At 31.2% G+C, this 21,679-nt stretch overlaps 2 protein-coding genes across 2 annotated transcripts; both read right to left on the reverse strand.

Annotated features, from left to right (window-relative positions):
• Window positions 1-10,943: 10,943 nt before the first annotated feature.
• Window positions 10,944-15,577, reverse strand: LOC109188560 (helicase-like transcription factor CHR28). Its single transcript, XM_019339205.1, has 4 exons — window positions 15,510-15,577; window positions 14,925-15,403; window positions 12,421-12,656; window positions 10,944-11,348 (listed from the first exon to the last, which is right to left on the reverse strand). Exons 1-4 carry the CDS (start codon window positions 15,575-15,577, stop codon window positions 10,944-10,946), a joined length of 1,188 nt encoding a protein of 395 aa, XP_019194750.1.
• A 3,036-nt stretch (window positions 15,578-18,613) lies between these two features.
• LOC109188548 (protein SIEVE ELEMENT OCCLUSION B-like) lies at window positions 18,614-19,770 on the reverse strand. Its single transcript, XM_019339193.1, has 2 exons — window positions 19,688-19,770; window positions 18,614-19,030 (listed from the first exon to the last, which is right to left on the reverse strand). The coding sequence occupies exons 1-2, from the start codon at window positions 19,751-19,753 to the stop codon at window positions 18,641-18,643; spliced, it is 456 nt and encodes a 151-aa protein (XP_019194738.1). The 5' UTR covers window positions 19,754-19,770; the 3' UTR covers window positions 18,614-18,640.
• Between the last annotated feature and the right edge of the window lie 1,909 nt (window positions 19,771-21,679).

The raw sequence follows: 21,679 nt of genomic DNA on the forward strand, positions 1-21,679 counted from the left end.
ACTGTTTCTTGACTGGTGTAAGAGTTAATGTGTTCTAACTTCTAAACCACCTGAGAAGTTGTATAATGTGTACTCGGACAATCAGACATATACACTAAAAGCAGCAAAAGTTACGAAATAAAAAATTCCATTTCTAATGAAATGAAAGACACAAACACTCAGTTTTGACTTTAGTTATAATTTAGCTATTTATAATTTCTTTTATATTTTATTAAAATATAAACACTGAGAGTATTTCTTTATCTTTTATTAATTTAGTGTTTTTCTCTCCGTCATTATTATTATATTAATACTTTAACCAATTAAGGAACACTAATTTAAAAATACACATTGGGCATTGGTCTAATCGCGCAAAGCGCGTGTAATAACTAGTTTATATATATATATATATATATATATATATATATATATATATATATATATATATATATATATATATATATATATATATATATATACACACACACTAGTAATTCACCCGCGCGATGCACGGGGGAACAATTATGTTATATAAATATAAATAAAAAATAGAAAAATAAAAATATTTTAAATTGTTTAATATAATAATATTTTTGAGCTTCCATTGGTCAAGTATTTATTATTTTTATAGAATACAAAATTACAATTAAAATTTTGTATGGTTAATATAATCTCAAATTATGTACATATTCAAATAAACTTATAGAGAGAATTTACATAATTACATTGATTTATTCTTAATTGTATTTCATCTATATTATAATTTTCACAATACGAATAATAACTAAGATATTTACATTTAGAAAACAAATTTCAAATTTTGTATGAGTAAATTTAAACTCTAATTGAACATATTTTTTTTATATGATTATATAATATATTCTTTATGCACATGTCATTCCATAAACCCAAATGTCATTTTATAAGTCCAAGACCAATTTTTGTGGAGATAATTCAAATGTATTTTTTTCTTTTAAAAGTCCTAAGTTTAGACATCCAGAAAAACATTAAAGACCCATACGATATATACATTTATATATATTTAAATTTTTATTTATGGCTTAAATGATTTTTTTTTTTTTAATTCTGAAGTCCAATAATTGACCCACGGCCTGCAACATTTGCTTTCTTCATCCCTTCTCGCTTCTGCCATTTCTTTGAAGCATTTGAGAGGGAGAAAAATTATATGTAGAGGCTTGCATTAATTGCACTATTTCAGATATCGAATATGGTTTCATCAAAAATTTAATTAATATTTTAATACCAAGAACCACCATAAATAACAAAAGCATATCAAATAGACTTTCATTGTAAAGCTAGAGATTTAATTAATATTGCATCGTTTCATATTTTCTATTAATTGGGAATCGGAATCCTTAATCCTAATATCATAACATTTAATAACTCCATTAATCCAATAAATGTAATCCTTTGTTATGGGCGAGAAAAAAAAATAACTATTTTATTTTTTAAATGTTTTTTTTTTTAGTAAAAGATGTTGTGGCTATTTTATATTTATAGCTCGTAATAATAATAATATTGGTAATTAATTGTAACATTAATTACTTCAAAAACTATATAGCTTTATTATATGTAAGATATACATATGGATGTGGGAGCGCATGCAATATCTTAAACTAAAAAGGTTACTAGTCCAAATGATTTTAAAAAGATTTGATTAGAATAAAATATTATTATTTCTTATTATAACTTTTGGATTTGATTTCCCTTAGTAATTAAATCTACTATACTAATAAGAGCCCAAGAGAGTTAGACCTATAATGGGTGGAAAAAATGGTGGTCAATTTTTTTAATCAATGAATAGCTCAGATTGATCAGATTTTATTTTTTCCTTGAAATTTCTTAATTTATCCTTAATGAATATGATTATCCGTTAACTTTTCTGTTAAATATTATCTTTTCCGTTAATTTATGTTAGTTCACCATTAACTAACACATTGATTTCAATAAAAAAGGTCTTAGGTTCGAACCATATCCCAATCAAAGTTGGCATAATTAGTACTCTATTTTACTCTTATTAAATTAAATAATAATTTAGTAGCTACAACAAAAAATAATACATATGCATTTCTTTAATTTAGAATTATGTGTCTACAATGTCTTTATTCAAAAAAATTATTCATTATCAATAAATTAAATAAGAGAAATAATTTCATTAGTTATATTATTGTATTTATTTCTCTCCAATATAAAAATTCCACATTCAAAATTCAATTTCATCAATTGATTATATTCGCTACATTGTCCCTACAATGTCTTTATTAAAAAAAAATTATTCATTATCAATAAATTAATTAAGAGAAATACTTTCATTAGTTATATTGTCTTTATTTTTCTCCCATGTAAAAATTCTTTACATTCAAATTCATCAATTGATTATATTCACTACATTGTCTATTATCTTTTTTGTGCACTATTTTTTAATTAAATATCAAAGTTACAATACAAAATAATGCTATATATTTATTTACCAAATATTTTATTAATACCATGAAAAATTTAAAAAATTTAAATTAAAGCCAATTATATTAACTACATGAGGGATTTGTTGACAAAGAGAGTATTCAAATCACACAACAAATTGAAGTGAGAAACTACCTCGCAATGTCCTTGTTGACCAGCGAATTATATCAACAGTTGGCAAAAAGATATTTGAAAAAATTAGCTGTTTAAATTAACATTTAAAATGACCTAAGGGTATAATAATAATAATAATAATAATAATAATAATAATAATAATAATAATAATAATAATAATAATAATTGTTTTAATAATAATATTTTTTTTTTTAAATATAGATGTGTTTTGGAAAAAATATTGTAAATTGCAATGTTTGTATTTTCAGTGGTTGTTTCAAACTGTTGAATAACCAAAACACTTTCTTTAGCATTTTGATCTTTGGGTTACATCATATTTACCATTCGTCTAATATCTTTGGGTTACATTACAATTAAATTTTTTAAATTTTTACTACATCTAAATTCTTAAATTAGGAATTTCTTTATCCATAATAATTTAGTTAACAATAATGGTTGAACTAAATAAACACTGAGCAAAACACCTAAAGGATTGGTACCGTTGATTCATTCATTGATCTTGTATATATGTGCATTCATTAAATATATTAGAACTCTTTGCAACAAAAATACTTGGTTACTATTTAAAAAAAGTTTAGTAAATATAATGAATCTCCTATATTACATTGTATTCATATACTATGAATTACATATTTAAATAAACAAATTAGACATTAAATTACTTATGTTGAACTTCTCATATATAATCTTTCGTTATATACTTTCAAATATTTATTTAATTATAAACATTGGGTAGAAAAAATGACAGACAAATTATTAAATGAAATGAATAGTTCAGATTGTTCATATTTTAATTTTTAATATTGGGTAAAAAATGACCATTAGTCTAATCTAATATTAAAATCTAATATAGAATTATAACTACAACATTAATCTAATTCTAATATTAAAGTCTTAATAGATCAAACTCAAACCACAAATTCTACTGCTGGAATCTCATCAAACAATATTAGTATATATTTAATATTTTATGCTTTAATTTTTATTTGCTCTCCCTTATGTCACATATTTGGTTTCAACCATACCCATACAATTATTTTATTGACAATTATAATCAATCTTGACTATATTATCTTGCATATGTAAACTTAGAATTACCAATTTAAATACGCAAATTCAACATTATATTATCTATGCATGAACAATTCTAATATAATCTTGCATTGATATACTTTAAAATACTTAGAATTACCAATTTAAATACACAAATTCAACATTCAATTATCTATGCATGAACAATTTAAAATACTTATTTAAAGAAAAATATTGGGCATTATCCCAATCGCGCAATGCACGTAAAAAACTAGTATAGGAATAAGGGTCAAATAGGCCATTCAATTGCACACGATAATGCAATTAAGTCACTGAACCTAAAAAATCAACAATTAGGTCCCTAAACTAATCAAGTTCAAACAATTCTTTCAATTTGAAGATTTCCAACAAGTCAACAGGTCATCTCCTAAATTAATTATTTTTTAAAAAATAAATTTTAAAAATTAATTATTATTAAATTAAATTAAAAGAAAAAAAAAAAAAAAAAAAAAAACTGGACTCCGGCCGGAGACGACCGTCTCCAGCCGGTTTCTTCGTCTCCGACAGTGGAGACGAAGAGTTTCTTCGTCTCCAGCCATGAAGACGAAGAAGGTTTCGTCGTCTCCATGACTGGAGACGAAGAAACTCTTCGTCTCCACTGCCGGAGACAAAGAGTTTCTTCGTCTTCGGCCATGGAGACGAAGAGTTTCTTCGTCTCCAACATGGAGATGAATAAACTCTTCGTCTCCATGGCCGGAGACGAAGAAACTCTTCGTCTCCGGCCGTGGAGATGAAGAAGTCTCCGGCCGGAACCAGGTTTTTTTAAAAAAAATTTAAATAATTAATTTTTTAAAAAATAATTAATTTGGAAGGATGACTTGTTGGAAACCTTCAAATTGGAAGAATTGTTTGAAATTAGTTAGTTTATGGACCTAATTGTTAATTTTTTTAGGTTCAGTGGCCTAATTGAAATATCGTGTGCAGTTCGATGGTCTAGTTGACCCTTATTCCTTAAATATATTTACTTTCCTGATCCTATAGTAATTCTACCAATTTGTCAAAATATATAAAACCGTTATGAGATTTCAAATTTTCTTGCATTATTTCCAACACAAAGAAATCAAGACATCAATGCCTTGATCACCAGCTACCAGCTTTAAAAAGATGAAAATATCATTCCTTACAATTTTTAAATTTTGATTTTCTTTACAAATATATAGACTTTCCTAATCGTATAATAATGCTACTAAAGTCCAATTCATTAATGTACTAGGACTAGGGAAATAACATTTTTTTTTTCTCTCTGAATTATATGCTTATAGCACTTTTCTCCCTGAGTTATTCATGCATTCATATTTGCCCCCTCAATTATTATAAAAACGGTGATTTTTCCCCATATATATTAAATGGACATTTCAACCCTTAAAATAAATATTTTATTTATTTCTCTTCTTCAATATATTATTGCTTATACGTAGGGATGACACGGTTTGTTTCGAACTGAACCGGACACTATATCAATCAAATCGATTTTTTTTTTTTTTGATTTAGAACCAAAACCCAATAGTTGGGTTTCTGTTTATTATAAACGTGAACTGAAAAAGATGGATCCTGAACCGTGAACCGAGGTTCAAATCGGAACAACTACTAGCATTAGCTTTAAATTAGAATTATAATATTTGCAAATAGTGTATATTCTTTTTCACATTTATTCTGATTCTCACATTTATGTATTTATAAACGCGATTTGTTTTTTATTTTGAACCGTCAATTCACGGTTTCAGATCCAACTTAAACTGATGGTTCAAACTTTCTTTTAAATTTTTTGTTTTTAAAAAAATATTCTAAATTCAACAACTAATGTATTTTAATTTTTCAATTCAGAACATGAACTGACAATTTCGGTTCGCAATTTTAATAAACTCTAAATATCGGGTTCCGGTTCTAAATTCGCATCATAACCTTTCTGTTTGGGTATATTTATTTTAAGGGTAATATGTCCATTTAACATATTAGGGGGGAAAACTACCACTTAAATAATTCAAGTGAAAAAAGTGTTATAAGTATATAACACATGGGAAAAAGTGACATTTTCCTTTAGGACTATCATTATCACCTAATCTTTCATAACACGTGCGATGTGCATGGATACACTTTCCTATCAAATTCCAATAATTATTATTATGAGTTAATTCCATTTTTAGTTCTAGATTTATAAGTGAAAATCCACTTTTAGTTCTTCATTTTCAGAACATTCATCTGTGGTCCTAGTATTATTGTGGTATAATCATTTTTTATCATTCGTCAACAAAATCATTGAAATATCGTTAAATACAAGACCGTTTCGATCATTTTATACAAAGTGGATTAATCCGCTTACCCGTTATATTTTTATTTTTATTTTAAAAAAATTATAATTGAAGACCTAAATGCCTCAAAATTTAAACAGTTTTGCTATGCTCAACCTTTTGATCGTGCAATAGACATCATGTACAAATGTCTTGAAAATAGAGTTGTAAACGCGAAAAACTTGAATTGTATATATTCAAAATTCAAAGTATCGGTTACAATGAAGTATCAAGTATATATCAAACGGGAAGAGGTACAATCTCTGTATAGGAGAAGTCCTCTAATTCTCTACTACGAGTATGCCTATTAGAAGTGTGCCGAATTCGGAATATGCCGAATTGGAAGTGTGCCGAGTTCGGAGTATGCCGAACTTGAAGTAGCTTATTGTCGGGAGTATGCCGAGTCCGGAGTATGCTGAACTGGAAGTATGCCGAGTCCGGGAGTATGCCGAACTAGAAGTAGTTCCTTGTTGAAGGGCTTCCGGAGTTAGTAGCTTGTTCCTCAATGAAGGGCTAATATGAAGCTCTAATATGCAGCTTGATCTTCAAAGAAGGGCTTCCGGTGTTCAAATGGCGTATTCCTCAGCGCAGTATACACAGTTCAACTGCGGGCTTGTTCCAGATGATATCCTGGCAAAATTTCAGCAGAGCTTCGTTATGCAGATTTCCAAAGCCCATTCTTTGGAAATAAAACCACTATTTATAGTGGTGAGGGTGAGGGAAAATCTCCAACCAACTCTTAATTCCTAATTTAATTTAATTATTTTAATTAAATTAAGGAACGTATCAGGACACCATTGCGTCTAACTTCATCATACTTAGTATAAAAAAATCTTCTTAATATAAATAACAATAGTATCATAATTATTACTTTTATGATCTCTTTTGTTTTACATAACATTTGATGGGTAATACATGGACGCATGGTGACACTTTTCAATATAATATAGATTCTATAATTATTTTTAAAAAAAAGTTATTCACTATTTATTCAAAAAGATATTTTAATATAATCAAGAATTTTTATGTTGGGTACCATTATTGGATATTTAGTTTTTAAATAAGTTTTTTTTTTTTTTTTTTTTTTTCTTTTTTTAAAGAGAACAAGGGCAGAGAAGGAGAGAGTTTTTCCCTTCCCGTGGAGGAGAGGATGGGGGAAACATCCCCGCCCTGACCTAAACCTCAATTCCTAAATTATATATTATATTATTTTATACTTATTGTATATGATGGGCAAAAGGATTAATCTATGTGCACGTCCTAACGTGCATACCCTGAGAACTTGGAGGGTGTGATTGAGTGGAAATGTCTCATTTATCCTTAATCAAATGTCAAGGAATCAAAAGGAACTGTCTCACCCTTTAAAGGTGCCTACAATTCAACGAGAAAATTAGTTGGTGTCCAATAGTGGATACCTTGGGTTACCTCCAAAAAAATAGGTAATCACAAATTGAAAGCAACAATTATTACTGACAGAAATGCATGAATGCTCCAACTTCCTGCACAAACTACCAACATCTAATCCAACATCACAAGCACCAAAGCAAATTTTATAATACATAACAGCATCCGCTAATGCTCAAAATAATACACATTTTTTACATATATACAAGCAAAAGCTGGCTGCTTTACATTTCTGTATTTGTAAGGGGCCCGGGCAAAATTTATGGTACCAACAGAAATGCAACTGTAAGCATTGAAAATTTAAATAATATTGTTGCACCGTGGTGGATAATTGATTGTTAAATTAATTACTTTAATTAAGCTAATTAGACTGGTATTTATTTAATCGGGTTAATTAAAATGGCCCATTAAATATTTATTTGGTTTAATTGCTTAATTAAATGTAATTGGATGTTGGAGTGTTCGGCCCGAAACGATGAAATATTTAATTTAGTTGGACCGGGCTGCTTGGAGTAATTGGGTTGCTAATTAGCGGGTTTGACTTGGTCTTGGCCCATCAAAATTATATGTGGATTATATAATTTTGAGAAATTTGAATATTTGATATTATTTGGAAATTTAATGAAATCATGAACCTGTACGCAATGGTGTCCCGATACATTCCTTAATTTAATTAAAGAAATTAAATTAAATAAGGAATTAAGAGTTGGTTGGAGATTTTCTCTCACCCTCACCACTATAAATAGTGGTTTCATTTTCAAAGAATGGGCTCTGAAAATCTGCATATCGAAGCTCTGCCGAAATCTCGCCAGGATATCGTCTGGAACACGCCCGCAGTTATATATATACTGCGTATATTGCGCTGAGGAATACGCCACTTGAACACCGGAAGCCCTTCTTTGAAGATCAAGCTGCATATTAGCCCTTCATTGAAGAACAAGCTACATAACCCCGGAGGCCCTTCAGCAAGGAACTACTTCCAGTTCGGCATACTCCCGAACTCGGCATACTTCCAGTTCGGCATACTCCCGAACTCGGCATACTTCCAGTTCGGCATACTCCCGAACTTGGCATACTTCCAGTTCAATATACTTTGAACTAGGCACACTTCCAATTCGGCATATTCCGGATTCGGCATACTTCCAACAAAGAACTACTTCAAGTTCAGCATACTCTGAACTCGGCACACTTCCAATTTGGCATATTCCAAATTTGGCACACATCTAATAGGCATACTTCTAGTAGAGAATCAAAGGACTTCTCATATACGGAGATTGTACCCCTTCTTGATTGATACATACTACTTGTAACTGATACTTTGAATTTTGAATATATACAATTCGAGTTTTTCGCGTTTACAGCAACAATGCCCATCGAGCCGCAAGGCTAGCTCGGATCATTAACCATTAGACATCTACTCCTACTAACCAATGTTTTTGTTTCCCCTCAAAGACAATAAAACAATCGACTTTTTCTTACAGTCTAAAAAGGTACCTTAGATCTTCTACAGTGACGCGACTTGCAATGCCTCCTGCATGATCTTCACCAAAAGCAGATGCAACCAAGGTTCTCTTGTCTTCTTGAAACGCAACAACAACTATCACAAGTTAAGGGTAAAATGTAAAAACATATTAAGACAAATCTTAAATTTTGATATTTTGTGTGCACGAGAGATGAAGTTATGTGGTTTTTACTAGATCGAGATAAACCCCATCCGTTTTTGTAGCAACTCTTTCATCTTTTCATTATTTGGCGTCATCATCACATGATATTTAATTTGTTTTCTCCTCACCCTATTCAACTAATAACCAACAACCATAGCCACCACTGGAACACCACCCCACCATTCAATTTTTAGTTCAATTCGAAGCAATAAACAAATTATCTTAATTTATCAAGTATCAACTATCTTTTTAGATGAACCAACAATGTTTCATTGAGAGATAACCTACCTTAATTTTCAGCAAGTGAAACACCTATGAGGGAAGGGTTTTGAACTAATTTTTGGGAATAAGTTGTTAAAATTGAAGTGTAATGACAACTTTATCAAAATTGTCAATCCATTTCACATACCTTCCTTCCAAACAATGAACTGGAATAAAGTGAAAGGTGAATAGAAACTACTCCATTTAGATAGCAATATCCAGTTTTTTAAATCAAGGGAAAATGGAAAACTTTCATTCTAACCTTGCACACACTCTAAGTGAGTTGAGTGTATCATAGAATCATCATCTATTCCATTTTATTAAAGCCCAAGAGCTAGAGTGCACTAGGACTAGATTGTAGTGTTCTGCTACTTCCTAGCATGTCATAAACACCCTATTTCCTTATTAAACTCATTGTGGTATACTGGTATCAATGTCTATGCAAGCAAAATTATCATAGAGCTATAGAAGCACATACCAACAAAAAGACTTGTTTGGAAAGAACAAAAATCTTATCATATATTATACACACGCGCACACACACAAATATGCATAAACTGCCACACCACCAACCCAAACACCAAAAGTAGTCTTGCTTTTGCAAAACATTGTTTTAGAAGTTCTGGTATTATATATAAAGAAGAGTAACTGATCAAACTGAAACCAGATGATCAAGAAATACAAAACATGGTAATTCATATCCAAAAAATGATATGATGTAGAGTTTAGTTGAAAAGTTAACCTGGAGAGCTAAAATCCTATCTTCAACAGTGTCTTGAATTGTTAATCTGGACACAGTTACAGGACGAGTCTGTCCTATTCTGTGAGCCCTTGATCTATAGCCTGATCTTCTGTAGTTGGATTCCACCAGAGATCCAGAAGGATGACATGACAAGCTGCCACCAAGGTTTCCAGCTTTCAGAGACATTATCATAACAGTTACCTGTAAAAGGACAATAATTTAAGGCATGCTCTGAAAATATTTAACACAGCACAAAATTGAAACCTAGTACACAACAGTTACAGAGGAAAGAATTTTACTCATGCTGACATTGAATCATACATGAAAGCACATTCCAGATACATGCAAATCATAGCCTTGCCTTCTATGTATGTAATACTTGTGTAAACAGATATAGGGATTTTAAAATTCTCATGGTTGTCACAATAAGCCTCCAGCAGAAGATAATTTTTGAGAAAATGTGGAAACATCCACATATTATACTACATGCAAGGATACCCTCCCATCAAAAGTAGAGATTTTGCAATCAAAATAATCTGTCAACTATGCTAAAAAATAAAATAAAAAAAAGGCAATAACATACTTAACACACTTAACCAAGCATTAAATTAAAGAATCTCTTTTTGTTTTCAGCTAGTAACATATTAGCTCTGAAGCATAGGACAAGAAAAATTCATAATATGTGAAAGGGAGCAACAAAGAACTAAGACAACTCTACATATTTCAATACTAATTTGCTAGCCCACATCTAAGAGAAACTAAAAGCTTTGGTTGAACTGAAACCATATAATATAAAACTCCAACCTTGGGATTGGTGTTGAATTCTTTAACCGCCCAAGACTCATTGTGCCATCAAGCCTTTCATATCGTATGCCAGACTCGTTTAGTGACCTCTCAACTAGGTCCAACATGCCCGTCCACTGAGTGTGGAACTGAGTTTTTGTTTTCAATAGATGAGGTTTCCCCATTCGATTGGACCAAGATATCAGAATCTGAGCTGGAATCTTCTAATTTACAAAATGAATTAAGAATTTCAAGACAAGCCCTGATTTTGGAAGAACAATACTTTTTCCCCATTATAGATTTATCATCATATACAGATAAATTCAGAGGATCTTTATCCAGATTATCAGAAGTGCATCTTTTAAGGACAGCCTCTGAAAATACAATATCAGCATGAAGTTGTTTTTTGCATCCATGAGTAGGACAAGTATTATCTTCCCCAGTCAAATACTCAGATACACATTGATAGCAGAAGACATGTTTGCACAAAGTGACAACAGCATATTTGGGTGGATCCTGTTGAGAAGCATATAAATATTAAAAGATTAATTAAGAATCTCTAGCAGAAAATAATGCAGAGGAAAAAAAAAAAAAAAAAAAAACCTGCAGCATTGACCCACCATGAAAATATATCAGCAAAAAGGCACATTTCCACTCGGAACTTCCCTTGTTTCAAAGGTTACAGCAAGATTTGATTTTGCATATCATTTTAGTCCAAACTTCAAATTTAATCAATTTATTCCCCTGAGATGATTACAGTTCCTATTACTATTTCATTACTCAATTTGTGTATAAATTTCACAGTTCTGTTCGAAAAATTTATAAATGGTACAAGCAATATTCTTTGATATAGTTTCCTATCAATTCTGTGTGAAAATTGTTTTCCACTCAAAAAATATGAGTTTGAGATTGCTTTCCAAGAAATTGGTTGTGATAGGGCGATTCGGGAGAGACAGACCGGCGATTGAGGCTATTAGGGCAGAGTTTCGAGCATTTTGGGCGAAATACAGATTGGTTCCCTCAATGCAAGTTCAATCCTGATTAGATGCTCCTCTGAAAATGATTGTAAAAAGCTCTTGACGAGAAATCGTGCGACTGTAGCTGGAGCGAACATCGGTGATCACCGGAATGGCAGAGCTCAACGCAAGTCCCGGTATGGCTAAATCTCCCTAATCTTCCATTACATTTATTTAATCCTGGTATGTTGGAGAGAATTTGCGAACCAATTGGAAGTTATCTGTTCTCGGATTCGGCGACTGAGAGGAGGTCACGACCAAGTTATCTGTTCTCGGAAGAATACCACACCTCCATTTCACAAACCTAAAACCCCATCCATGCTTAAAATGACATTTTAGGAGCACGAATGAGTATCTTCCCATTTTAGAACATATCTTTTCCAACAACCTATACTGATTCTAGAATTCCTTCATCTATGTTGAAAAAGATCTTTCTCTACAGATTGCTCACCATTATTTAATATGATGATACATCAAAGTTATTGTGCAGGTTCAAGCTTTATTGGCCTTTCTAGTGAAGCTTTGAACAATTAAAATCTCTAACACTAGTTCAAGATTTGGAATAACATAACCCTATCCTTCATATCAATTAAAAACAACGGGAAGACAATAGTAAAATTTAATAATTTAGCACAACATTCACATTTTAATACATGGACAGGAAAATAGAAAGGCACCTTAAATTGTGAGCGAGATGCAGCTTCTAGCCTGTTATAGAAATCACGCTCCTCAGCAGAGAAAGCCACCTTTTTCAAATGTATAGTTTTTGGTGGTAAGTTTATAATTGGCTGGCCCTCAATCAATGTACCTAGAATAAAACACTGAAGATTATTAACATCTAACATCTAATATTTCAGCATTACAAGAATAGTATAAACATCTATACTTCCTAGCAAACTTAACTGTGAAAAGGACAAAGTCAAATAAAGTATTATTATAATAATTATTATTGTTAGTATTTTTCTTTTTGTTGCAAAATAGACTACATTTATTCATTAACCCTCTCCACCAAACATGAAAGTTCTAAGGTCAGATTGGCCCTCTACTGAGGAAGAAAAAAGTTTGGTAATGATTACATAAGACCTACACTCTTCTAGGTAACACAATCTCTGTGACTTCAAAAATTAGTGCAAAGCATTTAGGTAATGCATTAACATTCTTTGGTGTCAATTCAATGCTCAGTTGTAATTTTGAACCTACCAAATCTGTTATCAATATTGCTCAGGGAGCTCAACATCAACATTGAAAGCATACTAATCAAATTTAGGTGAGAATCAAATAAATTTGAGGTATGTTAAGGAAAGAAATCACAGAAATCACATGTTAAGGAAAGAAATCACAAGTGTTGAATATTAGGAAAGTTGTCTTACTTTCCTATTTTTATTAGTAGTTTCCTAGACTAATTTAGTATCTAGTTTAGTATATATAGAGGTCCATAGAAGTATAGAATAGACAGAGACAGAGACAGAGACAATCTATTGTATTCTTTCAATATAATCTATTTTCTTGTTCTTTGGTTCTCACATATCTTGCTTCCGCCTTACTGGCGGGTGGTGGATATTCTCCACCCGCCAGGTCTCTCAAATTCTGAATTTTAACAAGGTACCTATCATGCTAGTTAAAGGATAGAGCTTGAAAAATTCACCAGGCTAGTTGACTGTCAAGAGGCCTGCCTCACTATTTTTTTCCCCACTATTATTTTTGGAAATGGATACATTTCCCCTTTCTTATTGAATAAGGAATCTATAGCAGGGGATAACAGTCTATATGAAAGATAGTTTAGTCATCCTTAAAATGATGATAAAAGATGAATCTGTCAATGACAATCAGTAAACAATCAGACCAGGCATCCATGTTAAGAAACGAAATGTTCATGTTCAAACCAATGACCAAAGTTAAAGGATGTAGAACAACTCTACCCTAACAAATTAATTGATTGGAATCCCCACACTTATGCCATTCCAACTTCCAAGTGACAGAAAAGCATGTATACTACCAGTCTACCATAGAAGTTGGAAACTCCTAAGAACCAAGATACATTTAGAGCACAAATTGATTTAAAGAAATTAACCGCATGATACTAATGGAAACATACTTTAAGTGCCTGGAAAATATAGGTTTGTATTTTAAAAGAACTAGTTTTATATTAGTTATATTAGAAAAAAAAAACTTCACAAAAAGAACTGGCTTTATGATAGAAAAAAAAAAAAAAACTCCACTTTCCAGTAATAATCATTAACAAAGGAAGTTGGAAAACAAGATATTTGTCAAAGTTTCCTGAATAAACTTGCAACATTTCTCCCTTTATTCTTAAAAATGGAAAACGCACATGAACCATCAGTCCACCACCCATACTCCCATCACCACCATCCATATCCACCCGCTACCACTATCACTGCCAGCAACCAACCACCATAGCCACCACCACCACCCACAGCTATTACAGTAACGACCATACTTCCACCCACCACCACAATACCACAATCGCCACCCACCTGTTATTACTGTTACCGTAATTAACTGCCACCACCTACTTCCACCCCTAATTGTTATTGCCAACATACAACTGCCCAGTACCACCATTATCACCAACTATTCACCATCATTCTTACCCCCACCACTGCCACCCATCTCTGATCCAAACACAATTACCACTTGCATTTGTAATTTCATATTAAGAAAGTAATGGAATTGTGTTTTGATGTTTTCAAAGTTCAGTAATAATTACTCCCTCCATTACAAAAGTATGTCCTCTTTAACTGGACATACAAATTTAGGAAAGTAAATTTAATGTATTGACTAAGTGATATATAATATATTTTCATTTTTCCCATAATAAATGCACTGTGTAAATTTTTCTTATAATAAATGTAGTAGGTTTTTAAAGGGTGTTTTGAGTAATAAAGTAATAAATATTGTATTTCCATGTTGGAACATCCCAATATAAGGAGAACAATTTTTTTGGGAACAAAGGAAGTACAAGTTTACAACTAAGGAACAAAATTACTTTTGCCATCCCTCCAAAGTAGAAAAACACTAAACACTAAAAGTATAAGATTGACAGAAGTATAATCACCTTTTGTTCGGAGCAACATAATGGCCCTCAAGATTGCTTGAAGCTTCTTGTAACCTTGTATCAAGTTCATAGCTATTGGGTACTTGACACCACTACAAAATGTTTTGTAGTCAGCATAGGGATCGTGTCTTAGAAATCTGAAGTAACTGAATAGCTCGTCAATGGAATTTTGTATAGGTGTTCCAGACAAGCACCACCTTCTTTTCGCTCTAAGACTGCAGCAGGCTCTGGCCACTTGTGTTGTATGATTTTTTATAGTTTGAGCCTCATCCAAAATAACCCTAAACCAACTCACTCTAGCAAGTGTACCACAACTAGGATCAAAATCATCTGTATCAATTCCATTCCTACCCTTTTTCCCCTTCTTTTTAACATATGTGTTTTTCAGCTTTTTGTAATTAGAAAATTGAGAAGAAAGTCCATATCTTTCACCATTCTTTTGCTCATCATCATCATCTTCAACCGCCGGTTGTTTTGCTCTAATATAAGTATAATTGTTATGCAAAATATATTTATATTAGAGCAAACCTGAATGAATCCTAGAAGCTGAATAGGGAGATCGAGTCCCTTGTAGCTGCAGGTGACTCATCTTCGTCGTCTTCACTAGAATCATCACAACAGATAACAACATATGTCTTTAACTTGAACCCCATCTTCGTATTCATCAACAGATTGAACACAAATTAAAGACAACAAACAAAACCCCAATTAAAGGTCTCACTTGCAAAACACAAATTTGTAAAAAGGTACAACTACACTCCTTAAGCTATATATGCAGCAGCCATTCGTCATGAATCATGATCAAACGTCTAAAACAAATGCTTACACTCACTCACTAACCTATTATATTTACATTTTTGGGGTGTTTAACTGTTTAATCAGCTATAAATTATAATTGTTTTATAATTTCTAATTTAAAATTATTTATTTTTTAAATTAAGCATCATTTCAATAATAATTGGTTTTATGCATTTAATCACATTAAATGTATAATATTAAGTTTAATTAAGTTCTAATTTAGGTATAATATTAAATTTAATTATGCAATTAAGGTTTCTGTGATTTTGATTTACATATGATAACATATACTTTGGGTTTGATATTGTTAAAATTTGTAAATTTAACTCGTTTCTCATTAATTTGATTTTATGCATTAAAACATTTTGTTATGATGAGCTTACAATTTGAAACCTTTTAAAATATTTATCAATTATTTCATTATTCAAAATGTTGAGTCCTTTTTGGTTCGGGCTCATATTAGTGTTTGAATATTAAGTTTTATATTTTGAAAGTTCATATTAAAATTGTTTTTCGTTATGCATATTGTTTGGAATATATGAGTTTAATGTTTAATTTATACAAATTTGTTCTAAGCATAATATTATGTTTTTAAATTTATGAGATTTTATTTTATCTTTAGCAATTAGCAATGCATAGTTTAGGATAGAATTATATTGGTTCCTTATTAAGTTTGACTTATGCATAAATTTTAGCTGCAGTAGTACCTGAATTTAAGCATGTTTAGTCTGTTAATTTAGTTCACTATTTTAAGCTTTATCGATAGACAATAGGTGAATTATACAGTTTTTGGATTATACCCTACAATTTTTAGGTTTATATCCCAAATGGTTATACATTAAATGTATATGAATCGGAGAGGCATACTAGTTTTATGGGCATGACATAAGAACATCTTGTGTAACTAGTCCCCTTTTTGAGTTGATACTCTATCTAAGGAATTGGTCTTTAATTTAATGAGGTTTTGTTTTACTAACTTTCTTTGGGTATATATATTTGAAATTTTCCATCACAATTTGGTATAATTTGTCAAAATTTTAAGTATTCATTGCCAATGTGATTTGATTTACTAAAGTCTCTTACGTTTTCAATCTTGGCTAAATAAGAAATAGCCAACATATTCAACTAGCTAAGGGGATTATTAAGTTTCAATCATAAAGCGGCAAGGACTTGATAATTGTCTAGTGATCTTACAATTTTAATTAGTTGGGGAATAGCCCCAACATCTTTAATCAATTAAAATTATATATTCTTCCAAAAGGTTGTACCCCAACCCTAAGGCCCCCCCACACCCCGGCCGACAGAGCATTTGGGAGGATGTAAATCATGGTGACTCAACTGAAAAGTCTAGGGGGGGTGGGTATGAATAGACTTTCAAACACTTTATTCAAAGATAATTCAAGTGAATAAATACAACTTGAAATGCACAGTGGAAATAAACACATGGTAAAGTGCTATAAATAAAACCTTGTAAAAAAATGAATAGTTATATCACATGCAATACGTTGGAAACTCTTAGAATAGCTCAAATGGTATGTAAAGTTTGGTTCACATGCATACGTGGAAACTATCCAACCCAGATAGATAAATCTAAATCAGTATCAAATGAGTTTTCAAATAATCATGCAAAAATAAATAAACTCAAGTATGATAATTTATTTTGCATGCACACGTGAAAATAATGAATCCAAATGATAATATGAATAAATAATAAGATGAACAGTAAGTGGGATAGTTAAGATAATAAATAAATAAGAATAAATGTACTGCAAGTAAGTAAAGAGAGAGAGAGATCCCTACCAACAGAGAAAGAGAGAGAAATTTATAGTAGTTCAGAGGTGGTGTAATCCTCATAATCCACTCTTCTTCAAGGAGGGAAATTCACTATCTTCAATCACTCACATACAATAGTGATCGAACAAGTGTCAGTCTAACACTTATATAACTCCGAACGTCTTGCACAAAGCTACACTCAATTCCCGAGTATATCGCACAAAGCTATACAATGTATATATATCCTAGCAACTTATGAAAATTCTAATATATGTCCATCATCAAACATCTACTCATTTGTCCTCTTAAAACTAGAGTGATTAAGGCAATAATATGGTTAAATCTCAGCCATTGATCTAGTCTAGATCAACCGTCCAGAATGAAGAATTTTATTTTTTTAAAAATACGGTGGTATTTTCATAACTTTTTTGTAAGTGCATTTTTTTTTTTTTTTTTTTTTTGTCTTTTGGCGCATTATTTTCTTATCTTCTAGTGAATACTTTTGTCTCTACAAGTGCATACTTTTCTCTCTTTGAGTGCATAATTTTTCTCTTTGACCTTTTAAAATATAAAAATATGTCAAACATTTCAGATTACTTCAAGTAATCTAGTCACGCAAATATTTTTATTTTTATTTTGGGGTATTTGCGCGCGATCGTTTTAACTAAAAACGGTCGCGAATACCCCTATTTTTAAATAATAATAATAATAATAATAATAATAATCCACGACTGTTTAGAATTTGAAATATTTTAAAATGCCAAAAATTAAATTTCAAAAATCTATGCCATGGAATTCGAACTCCTAGTAATTAAAATAAAAATCATATATTTTATCATCTAAGCTAGCTCATCCTTATTAAAATTTATGTATATTTAATGCTTATAAATGTTTAGTATATATATACATAATACATAAGAGCCGTCACTATGAATCCGCTTTTGGAAATAAGGTTGTCTATTATCTCTTCATTGTTTATTATAGTTTTTTGGAGTATAGTAGTTGTAAGCGTTGATCCAGAAACAGATTGAGTTATTGATGCATGTGTGCTAGACACTAAATAGAGTAAGTTGTGCAACAATAATATAATCTCTAGAGCATGCTGGAAATAAAATAATAGATTTGATATTAAATTTTATTAAAACTTACTCAACACAAAGAATACATTGGGTACAAGTAAGAATGCTCCTGGTAATCCAATAAGTCGCCAAAATTATTGGCTGTGGTGGAGAGAAAGATGGTGGTTGATTAAGCTCATTCACACAGTTAACAAAGTTTATAATGAGCTTAACAATAGAATCATCATATATTTTCTCAAATGACGCAACAATTAGATTTTGCTTGAAAAGTCTCAACTTGTTTGCTAATTTGTTCCAATGACGGTGTCGAGAAATATTGATGAAATCTCCACAGATTAAGGAAAAAGCCGCAAGCATCATGACTACCTTGGTGTCCCAAGGGTAGGTGGATATCATGGTTAGCAAATGGATTGTTGTCGAGTGATAATCAATATTATTCAAACTCTTAAACACTACCTGCAGTAAAAGATAATATAACAGACATAATAAAATCAAGAAAAAATTAATATAATAATCGTCTAGGTCGATAAGGACACGAAAGTAATAAATAATTAAATATTACAAGTGTAATACAAATATTTAATATATTTAACAACATTTAAAATTTGCAATATTCATAATTGAAGTATGCTTTTTGTCGCAACTAAAAGGTAGGCTAAGTTGACGTCTTGACGATGATATATAGTTGAATCACTTACACAAGCATATATGTATGGTCATATGAGAACAATATAATACTTCTACTAAAAATTAAAATGTGAAAGAACAATTCAAAATTCAATAGTAATTCCAAACTTTGAACTCGTGCACATGCATGCACTCGCCCCTCAAGTGTGCAATTATATATATATATATATATATATATATATATATATATATATATATATATATATATATATGGTTGAATCTAATTTTAATATCAAAATAAAGGATGCGTTTTATCTAAACTAAATGTATAGTTAAACTAATAGTTAGACTGCTATATGTACATATTTATTATATATATTACGTTCAACACTAATTACATTTAAATAATATTTTTAATCAAACTTAAACAAATGTGTACAATAATGAGGAGTTATGTATATAGTGTGTCAAATGCTAAAACACTACCTCAAAAGAAAGTTGTCTCACTTGGTATGAGAGTTCCTTCTGAATGCACTTTTGTGGCATTAACATGTCTTTCTCAACTTTTCCAGAAATCTAAATTATATCATATATATGTTCCTCCATTACTATCAAAATGTGACAAAAACATCAATCAAGAAGCTAAACTTGAGTTAATAAAAAATTTAACATTTTAATGTTTTTACTTTGATTTAAACTAGTACGGAATACCAAAGACCTTATGGTTCAATGGTACCATGTTAAACTCCCACATGAGAGGTTGTGGGTTTGAGTCTCAATGTGCATGTGCTTTAGTAGATTGAAAAAGTAGTTGTACGTGAATAGTCTCTATTATAAGACAACCAGGTAGTTAAAGTTGAGAATATTCACTTCATCCGCGATTGCAGCGTCATCATCAAGCTCCATGTTTGTGAAATCAAATGGGACAATATTACTTATTAAATTCATCATTATTTTTAGAGTTAATTTCAACAAGGAATAAGGGTCAAATAGGCCATCGAACCGCACACAATAATGCAATTAGGCCACTGAACTTTAAAAAACAACAATTGAGCCCCTAAACTAACCAATTTTATACAATTAATTCAATTTACATGTTTTGCAGGTTAGTAACATGTCACTTGAAATTTAAAATATTTTTTTAAAAATATTATTTAAAATAATAATTTAAATTTAAAATATTAAAAAAATAAAGAATCCCCGTCTCCACCGGAGACGAGTTTCTTCCTCTCCGGCCATGAAGACGAAGAAACTCTTCATCTCCGGCCATGGAGACGAAGAAAGTTTCTTTGTCTCCAGCGGAGACGGGAAACCATTTTTTTTTAAATTAATTATTATTTTTAAATAATCATTTAACAAATATATTTTAAATTTTGGGTGACCAGTTATTACTTGCAAAACCTGTAAATTAGACTAATTGAATGAAATTGGTTAGTTTAGGGACCTAATTGTTGTTTTTTTAAGTTCAATGGCCTAATGGCATTATTGTGTGCAGTTCGATGACCTATTTGACCCTTATTCCTTTCAACAATGGTCCTCCGACTATGTTGATTTTCCACTATTGGTCCTTGACTTTTAATTTGAACAAATATTTTTCGCATAGCTCAAAACAAAATTTGCATTCAAATTGGTAGCACCATATATATATGCATTGGGATGATGAGTAGCCTTCACTTCATCCGCGATTGCAGCGTCATCATCAAGCTCCATGTTTGTGAAATCAAATGGGACAATATTACTTATTAAATTCATCATTTTTTTAGAGTTAATTCCAACAATGGTCCTCTGACTATGTTGATTTTCCATCATTGGTCCTTGACTTTTAATTTGGACAATTTAGACACTTGACTTTCAAATTCTTTTCAATGTTTGTTCTTCCGTCAGATGAAGGTTAAGTGGATGTTAGTTGGAGGGGTAAAATAGTCATTTCACTTGCTTAGTTTATAATTATTCCTTTCCTGCAAAGGTGACATTCTTTTCGGCGTTGCAAACAAGTCCGATCTACTGCCGGCAATCCTCACGTCCATGGAAGTAACAGAGAAGAAGACGATGAGAATAATAATAGAGTGAGTGATTGGAGGGCTCTTGATAAGTTGGTTGCTTCCCAGTTGAACCACGGCGATCCTAATGATGATCAGAAGAGATACCACGGCAGCGGCGAGCCAAGATTGAAAAATCAGAAGAGATACAAAAGCGTGAGAAAATTGTGTGGTGAAGAAAACCGCCGGAGCAAAACACTCGTCGCCAGCACCCGGAATGGCTACCGGAGGAGCGTCGTCAAAGCTCAAGAAAGCTGCAAAAAATTTGATTGGAACTGTGCATTATAGAACCTGCTAAGCTGAAGTGAGAGATGGACTAAAGAGACTTCATTGATGGTGAAGAACAGAGAGAAAATATGATATGTCAGATAAGGAAGATAACTCCCTTATATATTCTGTTACAATGAAAACAGTGAAGGAAAGGAAAATAACTAATAGA

Source organism: Ipomoea nil, unplaced genomic scaffold (assembly GCF_001879475.1).
Source record: "Ipomoea nil cultivar Tokyo-kokei standard unplaced genomic scaffold, Asagao_1.1 scaffold1436, whole genome shotgun sequence".
In the NCBI taxonomy this organism is placed as follows: domain Eukaryota; kingdom Viridiplantae; phylum Streptophyta; class Magnoliopsida; order Solanales; family Convolvulaceae; genus Ipomoea; species Ipomoea nil.